Source organism: Podarcis muralis, chromosome 13, assembly GCF_964188315.1.
Source record: "Podarcis muralis chromosome 13, rPodMur119.hap1.1, whole genome shotgun sequence".
Lineage (NCBI taxonomy): Eukaryota > Metazoa > Chordata > Lepidosauria > Squamata > Lacertidae > Podarcis > Podarcis muralis.
Genome location: NC_135667.1, coordinates 37,455,788 through 37,474,696, shown reverse-complemented (window position 1 = coordinate 37,474,696; position 18,909 = coordinate 37,455,788). Strand labels below are relative to the sequence as shown.

At 48.1% G+C, this 18,909-nt stretch overlaps 2 protein-coding genes across 2 annotated transcripts; both read left to right on the top strand.

Annotated features, from left to right (window-relative positions):
• Window positions 1–1,531: 1,531 nt before the first annotated feature.
• On the top strand, window positions 1,532–3,312 carry LOC114582060 (neurotrophic factor BDNF precursor form-like). Its single transcript, XM_077917414.1, has 2 exons — window positions 1,532–1,655; window positions 2,608–3,312. Exon 2 carries the CDS (start codon window positions 2,630–2,632, stop codon window positions 3,170–3,172), a length of 543 nt encoding a protein of 180 aa, XP_077773540.1. The 5' UTR covers window positions 1,532–1,655; window positions 2,608–2,629; the 3' UTR covers window positions 3,173–3,312.
• Window positions 3,313–7,546: 4,234 nt separating this feature from the next.
• Window positions 7,547–18,883, top strand: SAXO3 (stabilizer of axonemal microtubules 3). The gene is made up of 5 exons (XM_028703592.2): window positions 7,547–7,839; window positions 9,013–9,201; window positions 11,107–11,268; window positions 13,750–13,877; window positions 15,786–18,883. The coding sequence occupies exons 1-5, from the start codon at window positions 7,684–7,686 to the stop codon at window positions 16,138–16,140; spliced, it is 990 nt and encodes a 329-aa protein (XP_028559425.2). The 5' UTR covers window positions 7,547–7,683; the 3' UTR covers window positions 16,141–18,883.
• The last annotated feature ends 26 nt before the right edge of the window (window positions 18,884–18,909 follow it).

Here is an 18,909-nt window from a genome sequence, read left to right as displayed (position 1 = left end):
TACTTCGGGTTAAGTACTTAATTCGTTCTGGAGGTCCGTTCTTAACCTGAAACTGTTCTTAACCTGAGGTACCACTTTAGCCAATGGGGCCTCCTGCTGCTGCCGCGCCGCCACTGCGTGATTTCTGTTCTCATCCTGAAGCAAAGTTTTTAATCTGAGATAATATTTCTGGGTTAGCAGAGTCTGTAACCTGAAGCGTATGTAACCCGAGGTACCACTGTACAGTTCCTGGTATTCTTTTCAGGTGGGGAGCCATTAAATGTGTGGTGTGTTATCTCCACAAGCTGTGTTTTGCACATCCACACTATCATCCAGGGGTCAGTAAACTTCTTCAGCAGGGGGCCGGTCCACTGTCCCTCAGACCTTGTGGGGGGCAGGACTATATTTTGGGAAAAAAGAGAAAAAAATGAACAAATTCCTATGCCCCACAAAGAACCCAGAGATGCATTTTAAATAAAAACACACATTCTACTCATGTAAAAACACGCTGATTCCCAGACAGTCCGCAGGCCGGATTTAGAAGGCGATTGGGCCGGATCCGGCCTCCGGGCCTTCGTTTGCCTACTCATGCTATAGTCCTCCACTGCTGTGGCTTTGAACTTTGGATGGGGAAAGTGTCCTTTGGCCCTGAGCGCCACCTGATGGCTTGATGTGGAGTTGCAGGTCCTTATGAAGAGGTGGACTGCCTTTGGGCAATGGTCCTCAACTGTTTTAGACCTGTGGGCACATTAGCAAACCAGAGAAACCACTGTGGGCACCACACACATGCCTGCAATACCCGCCACCCTCCCCAGCTGTAATCTCCATGAAATGCCCAAGCTGTGATTCGACAGAGGCAAGTGCCTCTATACAGTCGTACCTTGGAAGTTGAACAGAATCCGTTCCAGAAGTCCGTTCGACTTCCAAAACATTCGGAAACCAAAGCATGGCTTCGGATTGGCTGCAGGAAGTTCCTGCAGCCAATCGGAAGCCGCGGAAGCCCTGTCGGACGTTCAGCTTCCAAAAATAGTTTGCAAACTGGAACGGTCTCTTCTGGGTTTGCGGCGTTCGGGAGCCAAAACATTCAAGAACTAAGCTGTTCGAAAACCAAGGGATGACTGTATACAGTGGTACCTCAGGTTACATACGCTTCAGGTTATATACGCTTCAGGTTACAGACTCCACTAACCCAGAAATAGTGCTTCAGGTTAAGAACTTCGCTTCAGGATGAGAACAGAAATCAGGCTCCGGCAGCACGGCAGCAGCGGGAGGCCCCATTAGCTAAAGTGGTGCTTCAGGTTAAGAACAGACCTCCGGAACGAATTAAGTACTTAACCTGAGGTACCACTGTATATCTAATAAATTCTGTCAGATTCTAGTTTAGTGCAGCCAAATAATTTCAGGCCCCTGGCCCTGAGGAATTCATGAAACTACCCAAATGTTCTCTTCAGCAGATTCTAGTTGGCCAAAGTCCTAAAAGACACCATATCCGGGTACCGTACTTTGACCTCTTGTTTGCTGTAGCCAAAAAAGAGAGAGCTCTGTTGACTTACAGTGGTCTGCAACAGCAGCACTGCGAATGTCATCAGAACAGAAAAGGGAGAGAGCGATAGAGCAAGAAAGGGAGAGGAAAGAAGAGTGAATCAAGAAGCAGTGGAGAGAACAGATCCCAGTAGGTAAAGGTAAAAAAAAATTACAAAATTAAGAAGAAAATTTCATGCGGTGCGGGTTGCTGTTGTTAACAATTGGGCCCTGGGTCTGGCAGAAAAGTTGGGAAAATCACTTTTATAACAGGTGGAGGGATGGGCACAATCTGCACTGTTATTCCCTCTATTTGTGAAGTTCAGGAGGACGTACTGCTGGAGTGCTGGATTAGGGCCTGGGAGACTGGGCTTCAAATCCCTGCTCAGCCATAAAGTTCCCTGGGTAACCTCGGGACACTCGATATCTCTCAGCCTAACCTACCTCACAGGGTTGTTGAGAGCCTAGGAGCCAATTCCTAGGGACCAATATATCTTTGTCTCTTTCCCCACCCATAAAATATTTGAGGGGGCTGCCCACCCCCCAAGTTGGCACCCTTGGTTAAGATGGGGAGGGAGAGAACCATGTACAGTGGTACCTCGGGTTACATATGCTTCAGGTTACATACACTTCAGGTTACAGACTCTGCCAACCCAGAAATATTACCTCGGGTTAAGAACTTTGCTTCAGGATGAGAACAGAAATCGTGCAGCAGTGGCGCAGCAGCAGCAGGAGGCCCCATTAGCTAAAGTGGTGCTTCAGGTTAAGAACAGTTTCAGGTTAAGAACAGACCTCCAGAACGAATTAAGTACTTAACCCTAGGTACCACTGTATACATTACCTTGAGCTCTTTCGTGAAAAAGTGAGATATAAATGTAATTCAATTTTTTTTTAAAAAAAAAAGAGGTATCAGCAGGTTTAGGGGAGCTCCAAGGTTTGCGAAAGTATGAAAATTATTGGGGGGCAGGGAAGCTAGGATCTGCCTTAAATGCATGGGGTGGATGTGGTCTTTGGGGGGAACCACATGCTGGCAACCTGTGTTGTGGATGGGACGTTTTATTGGCGGACGCATTTTCCCAGGCTTGCCTTTCCCCACTTCCTGTGCAGGTTCCCCATCATAGAGGAAGCCATGCTGCTTACTGTGGTCACCGCATGGCTTTGCGTCGTCTCTCATGCCACCCCGCTTCCCAGCGCCGCTGATGTCCTCAGCACTCATGCTGCTCCAGTCGGGGACGAGGAATTCCTGTCTCCCCGTGTTGCGCTTTCTAGAAGCGAGCCGACCACCCAACCCTTGTCGGACGCCGCTGAGGTGACGTTGGCCGTGTGTGACAGCACGAGCACTTGGGTGGCAGACAAACATACAGCTGTGGACATCCGTGGCAGGAACGTGACGCTGCTCTCTGAGTTTCAGACGCCTCACGGCCGGCTGAGGCAGTACTTCTTCGAGACCAAGTGCACACCCAGAAGGGGAACTGCGGGCGGTTGCCGCGGGGTGGATCGAAACTACTGGATCTCTGAGTGCCAGACCACCCAGACCTATGTGAGGGCCTTCACTATGGATTCCAAGAAGACTGCTGCCTGGCGCTTTGTCAGGATAGACGCTGGATGTGTCTGCAAAATACGACCGCAGCAGGAAGACGCAGAGGAATATGGCGCTCAGGAGATATCATAACAGGCTTTGCTGGGGCAGCGGGCAACCCTAGGAGGCCTTAGCCACAGGTCTTTGGGGATAAGGGCCCACATCGCCTTCGCCTTCCCCTTTTGAAACGAATAAACAAATATGGCCACCACCCCCATCTGTGCCAAGCAGTAGCCAGATTCCAGAGTCATGTTTCCATTGGGAATCGAGACGTGTCGGAGACAGTCATGTTTTTAAGAAAAATGGCTTCTTAACACCCGAGTCTCCTTTGGAGAGCATTAGATCTCAAGAGGGGCTTGTTTCCCCAGCAACGCAGCACTGGATTCCCAAGGCACTGTGAACCCCATCTCCCTGCCCCTGTGCCAAGATGGCCTTCACACACACACCCCTCACCAAGTTCTACATATTTCCTCCTCCTTGTTCCCATAACACCTCTTGCCCCAAGCAACTCCTCCTCACCTATCTGCTCGCTCCCCCTAGCCAATGCCAAGCCTAGTTTTGCGAAAGGGCACGTTTTTCCTGTGTGACATCACACCATAGGAGCCCACTCTTAGGAGCCAAGGGGGTCTTTGCCCACCAATAAAATATTTGAGGGGGCCGGGGACCCCCAAAGTTGATGGGCATTGCCATTAAAATAGTACACATTGTCAGTGTTTGAAAAAGAAAAGGTTCTGACCTCCTTTTTACTCCTTTGCCTAGTCCTCAGACCTTAGTTGGCACAAAAGAGTCTTTGAGAAAGAGTATTCTTGCAGAGTGTTGCTGCTTTTATTCTTAAAAAGTCTTCTTCTCCAACCACGACCGACAGCTTTTACACACACCAAACACAACCAGCTTTCTACCATCCAACCAACCCACACTCAACACTAACACTGACCACTCTATATATACAGGTACAATTTGGTGAAAGATTGCACGAGTCATTGTAGGCCACTGACTCACGCTGACTTAGTTCTTTTAGCATTAAAGAAACAGCGGCCAATTTTTAGCCGTGACACACATGCACTGTGTCGTGTGATCAATTATGCAGGGCGGGGCTCCCCCTCCATTTTAATTCAAGTTGGCCCCCACTGGTTCTCAGGGTTGCTAGGAACATGCATGAGTCCCCTGGATATAGGGCGGTACAGTGGTACCTCGGGTTACATACGCTTCAGGTTACATACACTTCAGGTTACAGACTCCGCTAACCCAGAAATATTGCCTCGGGTTAAGAACTTTGCTTCAGGATGAGAACAGAAATTGTGCAGCAGCAGCGCAGCGGCAGCAGGAGGCCCCATTAGCTAAAGTGGTGCTTCAGGTTAAGAACAGTTTCAGGTTAAGAACAGACCTCCAGAACGAATTAAGTACTTAACCCAAGGTACCACTGTATATAAATTCAATCAATAAATCAATAAAATGCACCCCACCCTCTCCAAATCCATCCCACCCACCTGGAACTCCAAAAGTGAAAGTGTGCACTGGCCCTGAGTGCCATTGGATAGCTGAAAGTAAAATGGCAAGTCTTTATTTTTGGAGGTGTGGGTTGCAGTTGATAGGTGCTCCTTAGGATCGCACACGAGCTTTGGGCATCAGCAGGCTTGGGGGAGTCCCTCAGCTTGCAGAAGTACAAAAGCCCTCTAGAATAACATCATAAGGAACCCTGCCTCCAAGTAGCCTGCATGTTCACTGACTATTTATGGATTGATTATATTCATATCCTACCCTTTTTCTCCAAGGAGCTCACGGTTTCACCCCCTCCTCATTTGAGCCCCGCAACAACCCTGTGAGGCAGTGACTGGCCCAAGGTCACCCTGTGAACCCCATGACTGAGTGGGGATTCGAACCCTGGACTCCCAGGTCCTAGTCCAATGCTCCAACTGCTTACAGCACACTGGGGAAAGCAGGGAGGAAGGGGAAATGGAACGGAGCGGATGGGATTCTGAAATTCAGCTCTCCACCCTGCAACGTTATATTATAAATATAATATATAATATATAAATATTCCCTTCACTGGCCCCTGCAGCTCAGCAATATCTGGAGGGACCAAGGTTCTCCACCACACCTGTGATAGCTGGAAAACACACGATTTGAAGAAAGCATCCAACTGTAAAATTGCAAAAGGTTCTCCTTTTTTAATTTCTAGGAAGGATTAACTGCAATGTTCTTTACTGCAAGGTTGCCCTTTGAAAAGAGCCCGGAAACTTCAATTAGTACAAAACGCCAGATTGTTATCCGGCGCTTCAAGATCAGAACTGATTCCATCTGTACTGATTGCCTGTTTGTTTCCGGGCTCCATTTAGCAGTGCCAGCAATGACCTTTGAAGCCCTAAGAAATGGCTTAGGACCAGGTTACCCCAGAAACCATTTCCTCCCTGTAATGAACGTGTCCTGGCTTTTAAGATCCACGCAAGAGGCTCTGCTCTCTTAAGCCGTCCATACCTGAGACGGGTCTCTTGCAGCCCTAGCAGACGCATTGTTTAAATTGTTCTTGCTTCTTTTGTTGCGTTAAAGAGCTTTCTCCTATGCAGTTTCTCTGAGCAGGGCTGTCTCTGCCCGCTGCCCCTTGGAAGACCTAGACAAGAGTATCAATGGGGCATGACGTCCCACTGACGTATCTCCCTGGGAGCTAACAAGGCTTGGGGAAGGTTGGAAGAGCTGACTCATCAAGGTCTCCGCCCACATACCCTCCAACATTTCTCCAGTGAAAACAGGGAAGTCCTATTCCCTAATGATAATAGCAATAACATTATTATTTATACCCTGCCCATCTGACTGGGTTGCCCCATCCACTCTGGGCGGCTTCCAACATATATATATTAAAACATTAAACATTTTAAAACTTCTCTACACAGGGCTGCCTTCAGATGTCTTCTAAAGATTGTATAGTTACTTATCTCCTTGGCTTGGGGGGCGGGTATGCGTAACTCCACACCCTCCAAGATTTCACTGATGGAAATAAAGACATCCTAAGGGACGCGGGTGGCGCTGTGGGTTAAACCACAGAGCCTAGGACTTGCCAGTCAGAAGGTCGGCGGTTTGAATCCCTGCAACGGGGTGAGCTCCCGTTGCTCGGTCCCTGCTCCTGCCCACCTAGCAGTTTGAAAGGACGTCAAAGTGCAAGTAGATAAATAGGTCCCGCTGCGGCGGGAAAGTAAATGGTGTTTCCGTGTGCTGCTCTGGTTCGCCCGAAGCGGCTTAGTCATGCTGGCCACATGACCCGGAAGCTGTACGCCGGCTCCCTTCGGCCAGTAAAGCGAGATGAGCGCCGCCACCCCAGAGTCGGCCACGACTGGACCTAATGGTCAGGGGTCCCTTTACCTTTAAGGAAAAGAGGGACATTCCGGGATCAAATCAGAAACAGGGAAGGCGTCTGTAAATCTGAGACTCTCCCTGGAAAATAGGGACACTTGGAGGGTCTGTCACACCCTCCAACATTTCTCCAATGAAAATAGGGATGACAACAACAACAACGGGCTTGCCGATCGTAAGATCGGTAGTTCAAATCCGAGTGACAGGGTGAGCCCCTGTCTCTTTGTCCCAGCTCCTGCCAACCATACCAGCACGAGTAGATAAATAGGTACTCCTGCAGCAGGAAGGTAAACAGCGTTTCCATGCGCTCTAGTACTCTTCTCGGTGTCCCATGTGCCACAAGTGGTTTATTCATGCTGGCCACATGACCCGGAAAAGCTGTCTGTGGACAAACACCGGCTCCCTCGGCCTGAAGGGGGAGATGAGCACCGCACCCCATAGTCGAATTTGACTGGACATAACCTTTCAATAATAATATTAACAACAGCAACAATAAAAATGTTAATAATAAATAATAAAACTTCCCTATGCAGAGCAGCCTTCAGATGTCTTCTAAAGGCCTTTGAACTGCAATAACTGCTTGCTTTGATCAGTGGCCATGGGAGGCAGTCAGTGGGGCGTGTAGAGACAGAAAACAAAGGCGGGAGGAGATCAGATGTCCTAGAAGAGACTGATGGGAGTTGGCGTCCAACACCAATGGAACGGGCACAGGTCCTCTGCCCTGCCATACTGCAACATTATGTTGCAGCTCCCATTTGTGTGTGCATGCTTGAATGAAGGATGATAAGAACCATCACCCTCCGACTGAAGTTACAATCCCGATGCACGTTTACTTGGGAGCAAGGTGGAAAGGGCTTAGGATCCGGGTAGGGGCTTACTCTTCCGTAAACACGAATAGGGTGGGCAGCACACAAGAAGAGCTTGCACCCCAATCGTTCAGCCACGGTCTTTAGCACTCAGTAGCAACGATCCTTAGCAGGCCTTCCGGCTCCCAGGAAATCCGGGTGCAGTCCTAGCTCCCCCTCCCACAGCGGTCCAGCATCCCATTGGAACTCGTTAGGACCGGACCGGATGGAATCCAGGGATCGATCAAAGAGGGCGCTAGAACGCCCGGCTGCCGAGCGTTCCATCTCCATGGCGACGTTTGTCGCTAACGTTCTAGGGGCCCCGCCCCTTTCCTGGTGCCCAGGGTACCAGCCGCCGCCTCCTCCTCCTCCGCCCGGCCGCCCGGCAACCATGTCCCAAAAGCGGAGGCGGACATGGCGGGCACTTTCTCCGCCTTCCCCTTCGACTGGGAGGTGGACTCCCCGACGCTGGTGCCCCGGCAGGGACGCAGGCATGACTGGAGGCTGACCAGCAGCGGTGTGGGGCTCAACTACCGCCCCCCGCTGCCCTTCCCGCCGCCCTATGCACGAGTGAGCCAAAGCTGCAATTCGGATTAGTGGAAGCGATGTGGTTTGTAGCGGGGGACTGACACCCCCTCCGGCTACCTCTAGGCATAGCTTTCAACGTTTTCCATTTTTTAAGGGAAATTCCCTTATTCCGAGTAGGATTCATCGCAAGAAAAGGGAAAAGTTGACAGCTATGCCTCTAGGTCATGGGTAGGCAAACTAAGGCCCGGGGGCCGGATCTGGCCCAAGCACCTTCTAAATCCGGCCTCCAGACGGTCGGGGAATCAGTGTGTTTTTCCATGAGTAGAATGTGCCCTTTTTATTTAAAATGCATCTCTGGGTTATTTGTGGGGCCTGCCTGGTGTTTTCACATGAGTAGAATGTGTCCTTTTATTTAAAATGCATCTTATTTGTGGGGCATAGGAATTCATTCATATATTTTTTCCCAAAATACAGTCCGGCCCCCCACAAGGTCTGAGGGACAGTGGACTGGCCCCCTGCTGAAAAAGTTTGCTGACCCCTGTCTAGGTACTCTGCAGGCGGGCTAATGGTGCCTGGAACCAGAACTCCTGCAGGAATAAATGGTTCTTTGGGGGGGGCGGGGTCTTGGTTCTGTTTTTCATCCATGCAGCGGCGGGGCAAGGCAAGTAATTTGCGCCCCCTAACCCCTAACCTGCCACCGCTGCCAGCTTCTTCTTGCTGCTGCCTGGGCTGGGGTATTTACGGTAAGGTAGCCGCCACGGCGGGTCCGTGTCAGGTGATCTGAGGCGAGTTGCCGCTGGCGCTGCCGCCCAAACGACGCCGCTTGCCCGGAGGAGGAGGAGGGCAGAGAGGTGAGGAAAATGTAACATGGCCCAGCAGCTGCAGCGGCGGCGGCGGGGCTGTGAGGAGGGGCTGCCAGGCGCGCCCTCCGTGGCCCTGACGCGCGGGGACCGCGGCGAGCGCTGAGAGCCGCTGCCAGCTCGTCGGTTCCGCGAGACATGGGGCTCTGCTACAGCCTGCACCCGAGGCTCTTCGGCGACTCCGGAGGCCCCCCCAGATGTTGCGCCCGGTGCAGCCGGCCCCCCCTGCACCCCCCACGCTACGCCACTGCATCCATGCACCCATTTTCCCATTTCCTGATGGTTTGTCCCATTGCTTCCCTTTACGCTCTTTCCCCCACCTCCTCCCTCGCACCCCCGCTTCGCTCATCGCCAGTCTACGATCTATGAGCCGCTGCCCCCGGCATCTGAGAAAGACTTCCGAGATGAGGTCATTCCACGCTTGACAACCACCTCACAACTCGCTTATGGCCCCCAAACCCACGGGGGAGTCCTGGGTCACCCCCGCTACTCTGTCGCCTATCCGCACTGGGACGTCCTCTACAACAAGGATTTGAGAGAGAAGGTAAGGGGCAAGCAGGAATCTCTGAGATCTGGGAAGGGGAATAGAAGCCCAGATGGTCAAGGGGCGCATCCAGATGGCCAGTGTGTTGAGGATTTGTCCGCATTTGTTTGCAGGGGGATTAGACAAAGTTGGCAATTTAATCTGCTTTTGTCATGATTTGCTTTCAGGGAGGTCAGATGATGTTGTGCCAACCCAAGTGTTATGGGAACTCCCAGTGTGTTTTCCCCTGTCACTTTCCTTCTTGCAAAACGTCCGATCTTTTGCAGAAGCAGTTTTGTTGCGCAAGAGTTTCCAGCCAACTAAACTGCACAACCTGAATTTGTGATTGAATCCCACCCCCAAATAGTGACAGTTCTTGAAGTTCCCTAGGCTTGGTGGCTTTACTGAGGAGGGAATGGGTGGAATGAATCCAGTCTATAAATTACAGCCTGGTTCTGTGTGAGCTTACTCAGATGTAAGTTCAATTGAGCCTGGGCATAGCGAGGATGGGGGGGGGGGCAGAACTGAGCTACCTGCACTGCGATTGGCCAGTTCGCGGAAGCCATGGCTATTGCTCAGTCAGGTTGCCAGTTGCATCACTAGAATGCGTCACATCAGCCAAGTGACCTCAGCGAGCATTTCAGTTTCAAATATTCTGATTATTTCTACTTTTAGCTAAGTATTTTTATTTATTTACTTGCAGCCTACCTGGTCTGAAAAATCACAAGCCCCCCTTTCTGTTTATTCCGAAACATGACAATATTATGATTAGAAGCATTTGTTCTTGTATGCTTTTCTAGGGTTCCTTTATTTTAATTTAAAGATGTATGAAATGGGTGCAGAAGTATTCGCATGCATGCCCAGTAAAGTTAAAGGCAGTGGGTGACACACACACTTAAAAATCCCCCCACAAAAAAACCCCAATTGGACACATTCTGTCAAACTCCACCTGCTAGTGTCGATGAGCAAGCAGTGGTGGAATAGCAGTGAATACTTGTGACTGAAAAAAAATGGGGGGGGGGGTGTGCCAAATACAAAACACACAAAAAATCAGACCTGAGGAGCAGGTTTGCTGTATAAAGCCCCCATCTAGAAACACACTGAATCAGCTGAACATTCAGGGAGTAATCTCGAAATATCATCGATGGAGCCCCACACACCCCTTACTCTGTGATTGCAGTCCAGGCAGGAGAATAGGACAGGGGGGTGAGGATTCTGCAGAGAGTTTCCCAGAAGCCCCTGTTCTTTTTTTTTAAATAACTTTTTTTATTCAAAATTAAAACAAAACATGTTATCCAGAAACATATCATCCTTATTCCCTCCCATTTTTCCTCCCTCCCTCTCCCTCCCCCCACAACCCCCCCGACTTCCCTCAGTCCCAGTCTTTGATTTCTCTAAAAATGCTGTTTTCTGCATGTTACACAGTTGTATAGATCCTCAAACTATTTAGCTGATTATTATCAATAAAAAGTTTGTGAATGTTTATTCAAAGCCAGCCAAGGAATCCAGTTCACTTTGTTGCGTCTTCAAGTACTTTGTAAAGGGTTCCCATTCATCTTTAAAGTCACAGTTATCCTAGTCCCCTAGCTTGTATGTCAGTTTTGCCAGTTCTGCATAGTCCATCAATTTGTCTTGCCATGATTCTTTAGCTGGGGTTTCTTCAGTCTTCCATCCTTGTGCTATTAAAACTCTTCAGCAGAAGCCCCTGTTCAAGGGGAAGAACAAAGGCCCTCAAGTGACAAGGTGATGGAAAGACAAATCATCTTTCCTCCATGGCTCTGTTTGAAAACACCAGGCTGGAGGAGGCAAACTCCGCGAGGCAAATGAGGAAACTTTTGCACGAGAGGGTGTCCTTGTGCAGTCATGGAGCCCATTTCCCCAACCCCTTCTTCTCTGTACCCCTGTTTCTGCTCTTCTCCCCGACAGCTGCAGCTGAGAGCATGGAGGTTCCCGCTGACCATGGGCAACCAGAAGAGTGAGACGAGGGAACGCTACCCTGGCTGGCCCAATCTCCCACAAGAGCCCACTTTCCATGCTGGGCCTCAGCCATTTGGCTTGGCTGACCATCACCTGGGTGGACCATCCAAGGTATCTGGTGTTTCTGGAGCAGGAAGAGGACATCTCGCCCTATACTGGACATCTTCTTCCTTCTGGCCAAGACATCTTTGTGTTCTGTTTTAGGTTAACCAGTGTGACAATCTCTACCTAAAGGATGCTTGGTTTTGCATACCTTACAAACAATTGCTTGCATATATATTTAGGGTGTTAGGGGAGGGGGTAGTGCCTTTGGTGGGGGACACATCATGCTACTTCTGGGGTGCTTTGTCCACCTTTGGTCCCCACCTGCACTCAGCTCTCACCTGTGGCTCCTAGAAGCTGTCAGTATACGACAGTGGCCACACCCCAGGAACGCCTTTGACTGGCCAGCTAAACCAGGTGAGGGTTGGCTGATGGGTCTCAAAGCCTCAGTGAGTTAGGGACTTTAACATGCATGCCAAGACAGGCTCTGGCAGAATGAACAGATGTGACCAATCGTGGGTCCAGCGGTCAAGAAGGTAGTTTCTGCACCATCTGTAGAAGGAAGTGAGAGGCAGATGGGACTTGTCAGACTGGGAAGGTAGTCCATCTAGGAGAAGGAAAACTGATCCAAACCTCTGCTGACTTGTGAGATATCTTCAGGAGTAGAAAAGGCTAAGGAGTTGAAATATACTCGGAGTCGAGTGTGAATTTCATGCTCTTTATTCAGCTCATAGTAGCAATGAATGAATCTTTCCCCAAAACGTCTAGCTATATATACATTATTTACACAATGGGACCCACGTGATTGGCTAATTCCGGGCTGCTCCTGTAGGCCAATCAGGTTGCGGATTCACCTCCTCCAGAAGCCTGATTGGCTTCTCCTGCAAGCCAATCAGGTTGCTGATTCACTTCCACCTGGCGCTGGATTGGGTGGCTTCTGCGGACCAATCAGACTGCTGCATTCTGGATCCTATTGTTCCAGGGTTCAGCTCAGTACATAACAGGAGTAAAGTAAATCCTACACAAATCCAGAGTGGAGTCCTTAAGACATGTTGTAGACCTCCTTCCGGCAACTCTTGCAGCCAAATGTCTTGCTCTGCTGTCCTTTGGACCACATCAGCAAGGCCAGGGGGTGGGATCTTGTCATCTGGGCAGCCCAGGACCCCCATACACACTGCCCAGGCTTGCGCCCCAGGGAGGTCAATTTGGCTTCACCCCCAGAGGTGCACTCCATTGTCTCTTGAGACAGATGGATTCCAACAAAAGCTTCACATCTTTGCAAGCTACCCACGGAATCGGACCAATCAGTATCCATTATTTCCTGGTGTGTGGGGAAGGTTGGTGCTGTCTGCTTTTAGTGGGAAGGAAAATCTGTGTCCCTCCAGATATTGTGGGACCCCCAACTCCCATCAGCCCCTGCCAATGCAGTCAATGATGTGAGAGGTGATGGGAGCTGTTGTAGTTCAACAACATCTGCAGTTGCTTCTCCATCCCTAGCCTAACTGCTTATATTTGGGTTATCTTCGGTGCCTCTGCAGCAAGTTCGAGGTGGGATTCTGATCTTGGTATTGGGCTTCAGATTGGGCCTTCCCTATCCCTTCCCCACCATGCGTGGTCTTTTCTTTGACATCCTTCTTTATTTTGCTGGCCTGCCAATCAAAGAAAGCAGGTCATGTGCTTGTGACTCAAGAGCTCTAACTAAGGCTGAGGTCAAGGATCTGAGGGAGTCCCCTCTTGATTCTGGCAGGTTTACTTGGCAGTGACAGCAGCCACAAGGAGCTACACCCTTTCCTTTCCCCCACAATGCCCTTGAGACAGCATTGCTCCAGGGGTATTGTGGGAAATTAAAATGGCGGCTCAGTCATTGTTGGGCCCTGAGAGGCACTCAAGAACGTTGTTTTTGTTTTTTTAAAAATAATTTTATTTATTTATTTAACATACATACAAACCAGTAACATACATACACTTACAAGCAAACAAACAGAAAAAAGGAAAGACTATAGGTAAAGAAAAAATGCATAAAATAGGTGGATGGCGACACACCCTTGTGACCCTTTAAATAGGTGGATGGTGACACACCCTTGTTCCTTTAAAGTTCTTATTTACATTGCAATTCATGTAAATAATATATAAATACCTTATAATAAATAATATAATATAATATAATATAATATAATATAATATAATATAATATAATATAATATAATAATACCTTACTTATTTTATTGTACTATTATATTATCTAAATCAATTTTACAAGTTTAGTCCAAACATATCAGCATGCTATTTTTAGAGCCGTGTTTACTCATATATTCTTCAAACCATACCCAATGTGACCTTAATTTCTGATTTGTTTGATATCTTATTGCTGCAGTTAATTTCACCAATTCTATGAATTCAGCTACTTTGAATGACCTATCCTCTTTTGTGGGTGGCACTCAAGAATGTTGTGTGGTAATACCAGACTTGGTTGGGGTTGTCCACTATGGTGGGCTGAGGAGTTCAAGACTTCCACGCACAACAGAGGCTTTGTTCCTTTGCTCTCCGCAGTCCATTGTGGCCAGCACACGGAATGAAGAGATGGCAGGCAAACCCTTCTACATCCGGGACAAGGCAGTTCTGCGGCTTAATGACCCCTATATCTCTGTTACCAGCCGGGACTTCCATCCCTTCACTGAGTAAGTAGCACTTCCAAGGTTCTCTCCCCACTCCTTCATCCACCCCAGACACCTCTGCCACTGCCTACACTCCCTTCCCATAATCCTCTAGGGTGCAACGGCGAGAAGTGAGGTTACAGGGAACCAGGCAGAGGGCCTTCTCGGTAGTGGCTCCCTCCCTCCCATCAGATGTCAAGGAAATAAACAACTATCTGACTTAGAAGACCTCTGAAGGCAACCCTGTTTAGGGAAGTTTTTAATGTTTGATGTTTAATCGTGTTTTTAATGAGTGGCTGGGGAAACCCAGCCAGATGGGCGGGGCATAAATATTATTTCATTTATTCATTCATTTATTTACTGTCTCGTCTCTGAACCCACATTCCACTCTTTGACCCTTGTTTGCTACCGCTAGGACAACTTGTTTGCAATGACACAGAACTTGTATTTTTTAGGTTGACAACCATAGTTAACGTGCCTTGACAGCTGGATAGCTTAGCTGGCTGGAGCGTTGTACTGATAACAGCAAGGCTGCAGGTTCGATCCCCGTCAGGGACAGCTTGTATCTTCCTGCATCACAGGGGCTTGGACTACAAAAACCACAGGGTCCCTTCCAACTCTGTGATATCTGTTATTAAGGCAGATGTTGGCTGTTGCCCGATTTATGTATGGTATCCCTTTTGCTGTTGAAATAATAACAATAATAACAATAATAATTTTATTTATATCCCGCCCTCCCCAGCCGAAGCCGGGTTCAGAGCGGCTAACAACAATAAAAGTAACACAGCATTCTAAAATCAATTCATTTTAAAATCAATTCAGAATCAAATTAATGGCAACCATTGGGCTAGAGTTCTGTGAGGATTGCCAAAGGAGGAGGTCAGACTGTGCCCTGGCCAAAGGCCTGGTGGAACAGCTCTGTCTTGCAGGCCCTGCGGAAAGATGTCAAGTCCCGCAGGGCCCTAGTCTCTTGTGACAAAGCGTTCCACCTGATTGGGGCCACGGCCGAAAAAGCCCTGGCTCTGGTTGAGGCCAGCCTATGGCCCGGGACCTCCAAGATGTTTTTGTTTGAAGACCGTAAGGTCCTCCGTGGGACATACCAGGAGATGCGGTCCTGTAGGTATCAATATTTTTACTGATTTTAATGAAATACCAGTGATAAAAGTCTGTGTGCTACCCGAGTGCAGGCATGCAAAGAAAGTATGGCGTATCACAGGATCAAGAAAATGGTACCGTATTTTTCGCTCTATAAGACGCACCAGACGATAAGACGCACCTAGTTTTTGGAGGAGGAAAACAAGAAAAAAAATATTCTGAATCCCAGAAGCCAGAAGAGCAAGAGGGATCTGGCTTCTGGGATAGCCTCTTGCTGTTCTGGCTTCTGAGATTCAGAATATTTTTTTTCTTGTTTTCCTCCTCCAAAATGAAGGCTCCGCCTGTCCGGAAGAGGCTGCGTGCAACTAAGCTGCCCTCTGTCCCTTCCCCCGCCTCCTGCAAAAGCCAGCCAAGAGCCGCGCGCTCTTTAAAGGGAGCGCGGCTCTTGGGGGCTTTTCTGGGAGATGGGGGAAGGGACAGAGCCACTCCCCGCTGCCCTGCGGAGGCTTCGCACGGCGAAGCTAGAACAGCGAGATGGAACACTGCGCAGCGCTCCCTCTTGCTATTCTGGCTTCTGGGATTGCCGCGCAGCCTGCATTCGCTCCATAAGATGTACACACATTTCCCCTTTTTAGGAGGGGGAAAGTGCGTCTTATAGAGTGAAAAATACGGTAAGTTATTCCCAAACAATATCATATTCTGCAGCGCCAAGAGTAGCAGTGTGTACACAGGGAGCCCCTTCCAGACAGCATTCTCTCCTTTAAACTGCTTGGTTTAACCCCACTTTCAGAAAAATGGACGCATTTTGATCCCTCCTCCCTCCTCTCTCTCCTGCAGCAAGGAACGACAAGGCTACGCCAGGAAGGATGCTCTCTCACTTGAGCGGTGTGGCGAATACCCCGTGATCCGTGATCCTGAACCAATGCGGGACATCAAGGTGTTCCTCAAAGCAACCCGAGTACCCCGTCTGGGGCCACACATACCTGCCGTTCCCTACCGGGGTCTACTTCCCCTGACCCGAGAATCCTACCAGCCTCCCCATGACTACAAGCGCACCTGGGACCGCTTCTGCCCAGTGGAGAAGCCTCCCACAGTCTCCTGCCGGGTCCCTGTGGTGGAGATCATGTGCGTTCCTCGCATGTACGAAACAGAGTATAAATGCTACGGGAGTGGCAAGCCCATGCCGGTGTGAGAGGCCAGGGGCAGAGAGCATTTTGCAAGGATCAGGCAGAGCAAACCTACAGAATCTATCATATCTAGCATTTGTGTTCATTTTGCAGAGATGACCGCAGAGTCTCTATTGATATGGTTAACGCTGCACATATGGGCAGCAGTTTGGATAAATAAAAACAAACTCTTCTTTGAAATAAAAATTATCCAGTCCAAAAATACGGTTCGGAAAGCTTTGCTTACAGAACTCAAACTCCATTCGACTTCAAGCAATAAATTTACATCCAGTTCGTTGCATAATACAGTGGTACCTCGGGTTACATACGCTTCAGGTTACATACGCTTCAGGTTACACACTCCGCTAACCCAGAAATAGTGCTTCAGGTTAAGAACTTTGCTTCAGGATAAGAACAGAAATTGTGTTCCGGCGTCGCAGCAGCAGCAGGAGGCCCCATTAACTAAAGTGGTGCTTCAGGTTAAGAACAGTTTCAGGTTAAGAACGGACCTCCAGAATGAATTAAGTACTTAACCCGAGGTACCACTGTATACTGATGCCGGCATAGGTGAAATGTCTTAGATTATGAATATCTTCCAGAACTAAGAATTAAAGCTCTGTCTCTTCTCCATTTCAGCCTCCATTAGGCTGAGGCTGTTCTACCAGAGAGAGGGAGTAAAACATCCATTCTCTCCAGTAGCTTGAGAGCAAAGATACACTCCTCCCAAGATAGAAGACCACAGATTAGCATGTACTTGTAACACATACGTATTTCAGGTGTTTTAAACACCATGTGACTGAGCCACATAGATATACTCACTAATTATTAACTTGTTAGGTTCTCTTCACAGTTTTCTTTCACTTCAATGGAAATTTTCATGCCATTCTTCACAGTATACATGCAGACACATTATAGTGTTATTTTCCATTTCAGTGTTCATTCAGGACACAGTCTGGCATTTAGAAGCATTCAGAAAACGGCACGTTTTGGGCTGTGTCTTGCAGTGGTCTTTCCCAGACGATTTGAGATTGAAATCTTCAGTTGTTTTCCATTTTGTAATTTATACTTTTAGCTTTAGGAGGGCTGTCCTTGCGTACTCACCTGCCCATTTTAACTCACACAGGTGGGCATGGAAGGAGGGATGGATTTGACAAACTGGAGCAAATCATGCTGAAGTCCATCATTCCAGAGGCGATATGAGGTGGTGGGTGCACGTATTGGATAAGGGCTGGTGAGATCCATGTTTACATCTTGACTTCTGTGGATCTGATTGGTTGACCATGATCTAATCACATGCATCCACACACCCTTCCACCTTCTTCAGGGGGTTGCTATGATGGCAGTGTGAGGGGAAGAACTATGTATGCTGCTCCCTTGAACTCATTGGAAGAACACCCATCAGCCTCGGCTGGCAGGGGCTGATGGGAGTTGTAGTCCAAAACACCAGAAGCGAGTTAATAAATATTTTATGGAAAACTGATTTGAAATTCACGGCATGCTGTCCATTGAAAGAAAATTATATGGAAATGATGTACCATTGGTATTTAATACCAAGTATGTCAGCAAAAGAAGGGCAGATCCTGAAGCTGAGGCTCCAATACTTTGGCCACCTCATAAGAAGAGAAGACTCCCTGGAAAAGACCCTGATGTTGGGAAAGATGGAGGGCACAAGGAGAAGGGGACGACAGAGGACGAGATGGTTGGACAGCGTTCTTGAAGCTACCAGCATGAGTTTGACCAAACTGCGGGAGGCAGTGGAAGACAGGAGTGCCTGGCGTGCTCTGGTCCATGGGGTCACAAAGAGTTGGGCACGACTAAACGACTAAACAACAACAACAATGTCAGCAAAAATATATGACAGGTACAAATACAGTGGTACCTCGGGTTACAGACGCTTCAGGTTACAGACACTTCAGGTTACAGACTCCGCTAACCCAGAAATAGTACCTCGGGTTAAGAACGTTGCTTCAGGATGAGAACAGAAATCGCGCGGCAGCAGCGGGAGGCCCCATTAGATAAAGTGGTACCTCAGGTTAAGAACAGTTTCAGGTTAAGAACGGACCTCCATAATGAATTAAGTTCTTAACCCGAGGTACCACTGTACCTGCTGGAAATGTAAAGAAAAAGAAGGCACCTTTTACCATATGTGGTGGACGTGCAAGGTAATAAAAGCATTATGGGAAATTATATATAATGAATTGAAAAAAAAAGTTTAAAATAACCTTTATATAAAAAAATAGGCTTTTCTATTAGGAATTATAAGTGATGAAATTCCAAGGGAGCAGAAAATACTTTTTATGTATGTGACGACAGCTGCACGGATGCTGTTAGCTCAGAGATGGAAAGAAGATTAAGTCCCTACCAGAGTAGAATGGCAAATGAAGCTGTCAGACAATGCCGAAATGGCAAAACTGACCAGAAAGCTCAGGAACTAGGAAGATCAAAACTTTAATAACGAATGGGAAAAAAATTACAATTTACCTTAAAGACCGCTGTGAGCAGTTGAAAACATTAGCAGGACTGCAATAACACTTGTAATGTAACGAGAACTATGGACACCATGGAGTTATAAAAAACTTGGATTATTTTAAAAAGGTGCAGTAGAAAAGGTTTATTAACAGAACCCAGAAGGGGAAGAAGTCCAGAGATTCGGGAGACTGTTGTAACTTTGGATGTGTTGTGGTATGATTGTAAACTTAAATATGTAAAACCAAATAAAATATATATCTATAAAAGAAGTGAGTTAATAAATACATTTTAGCTTCTACATCAATGTGGCATTCATTGCTTCAGTG

Excerpts from the sequence above, each read along its gene's own strand:
- LOC114582060 (XM_077917414.1), top strand. The coding sequence starts at position 2,630 with ATGCTGCTTACTGTGGTCACCGCATGGCTTTGCGTCGTCTCTCATGCC.
- SAXO3 (XM_028703592.2), top strand. The coding sequence starts at position 7,684 with ATGGCGGGCACTTTCTCCGCCTTCCCCTTCGACTGGGAGGTGGACTCC. Across the intron at positions 7,840-9,012 it reads TCCCGCCGCCCTATGCACGA|TCTACGATCTATGAGCCGCT; the intron begins GTGAGCCAAAGC and ends GCTCATCGCCAG. Across the intron at positions 11,269-13,749 it reads ACCTGGGTGGACCATCCAAG|TCCATTGTGGCCAGCACACG; the intron begins GTATCTGGTGTT and ends TGCTCTCCGCAG.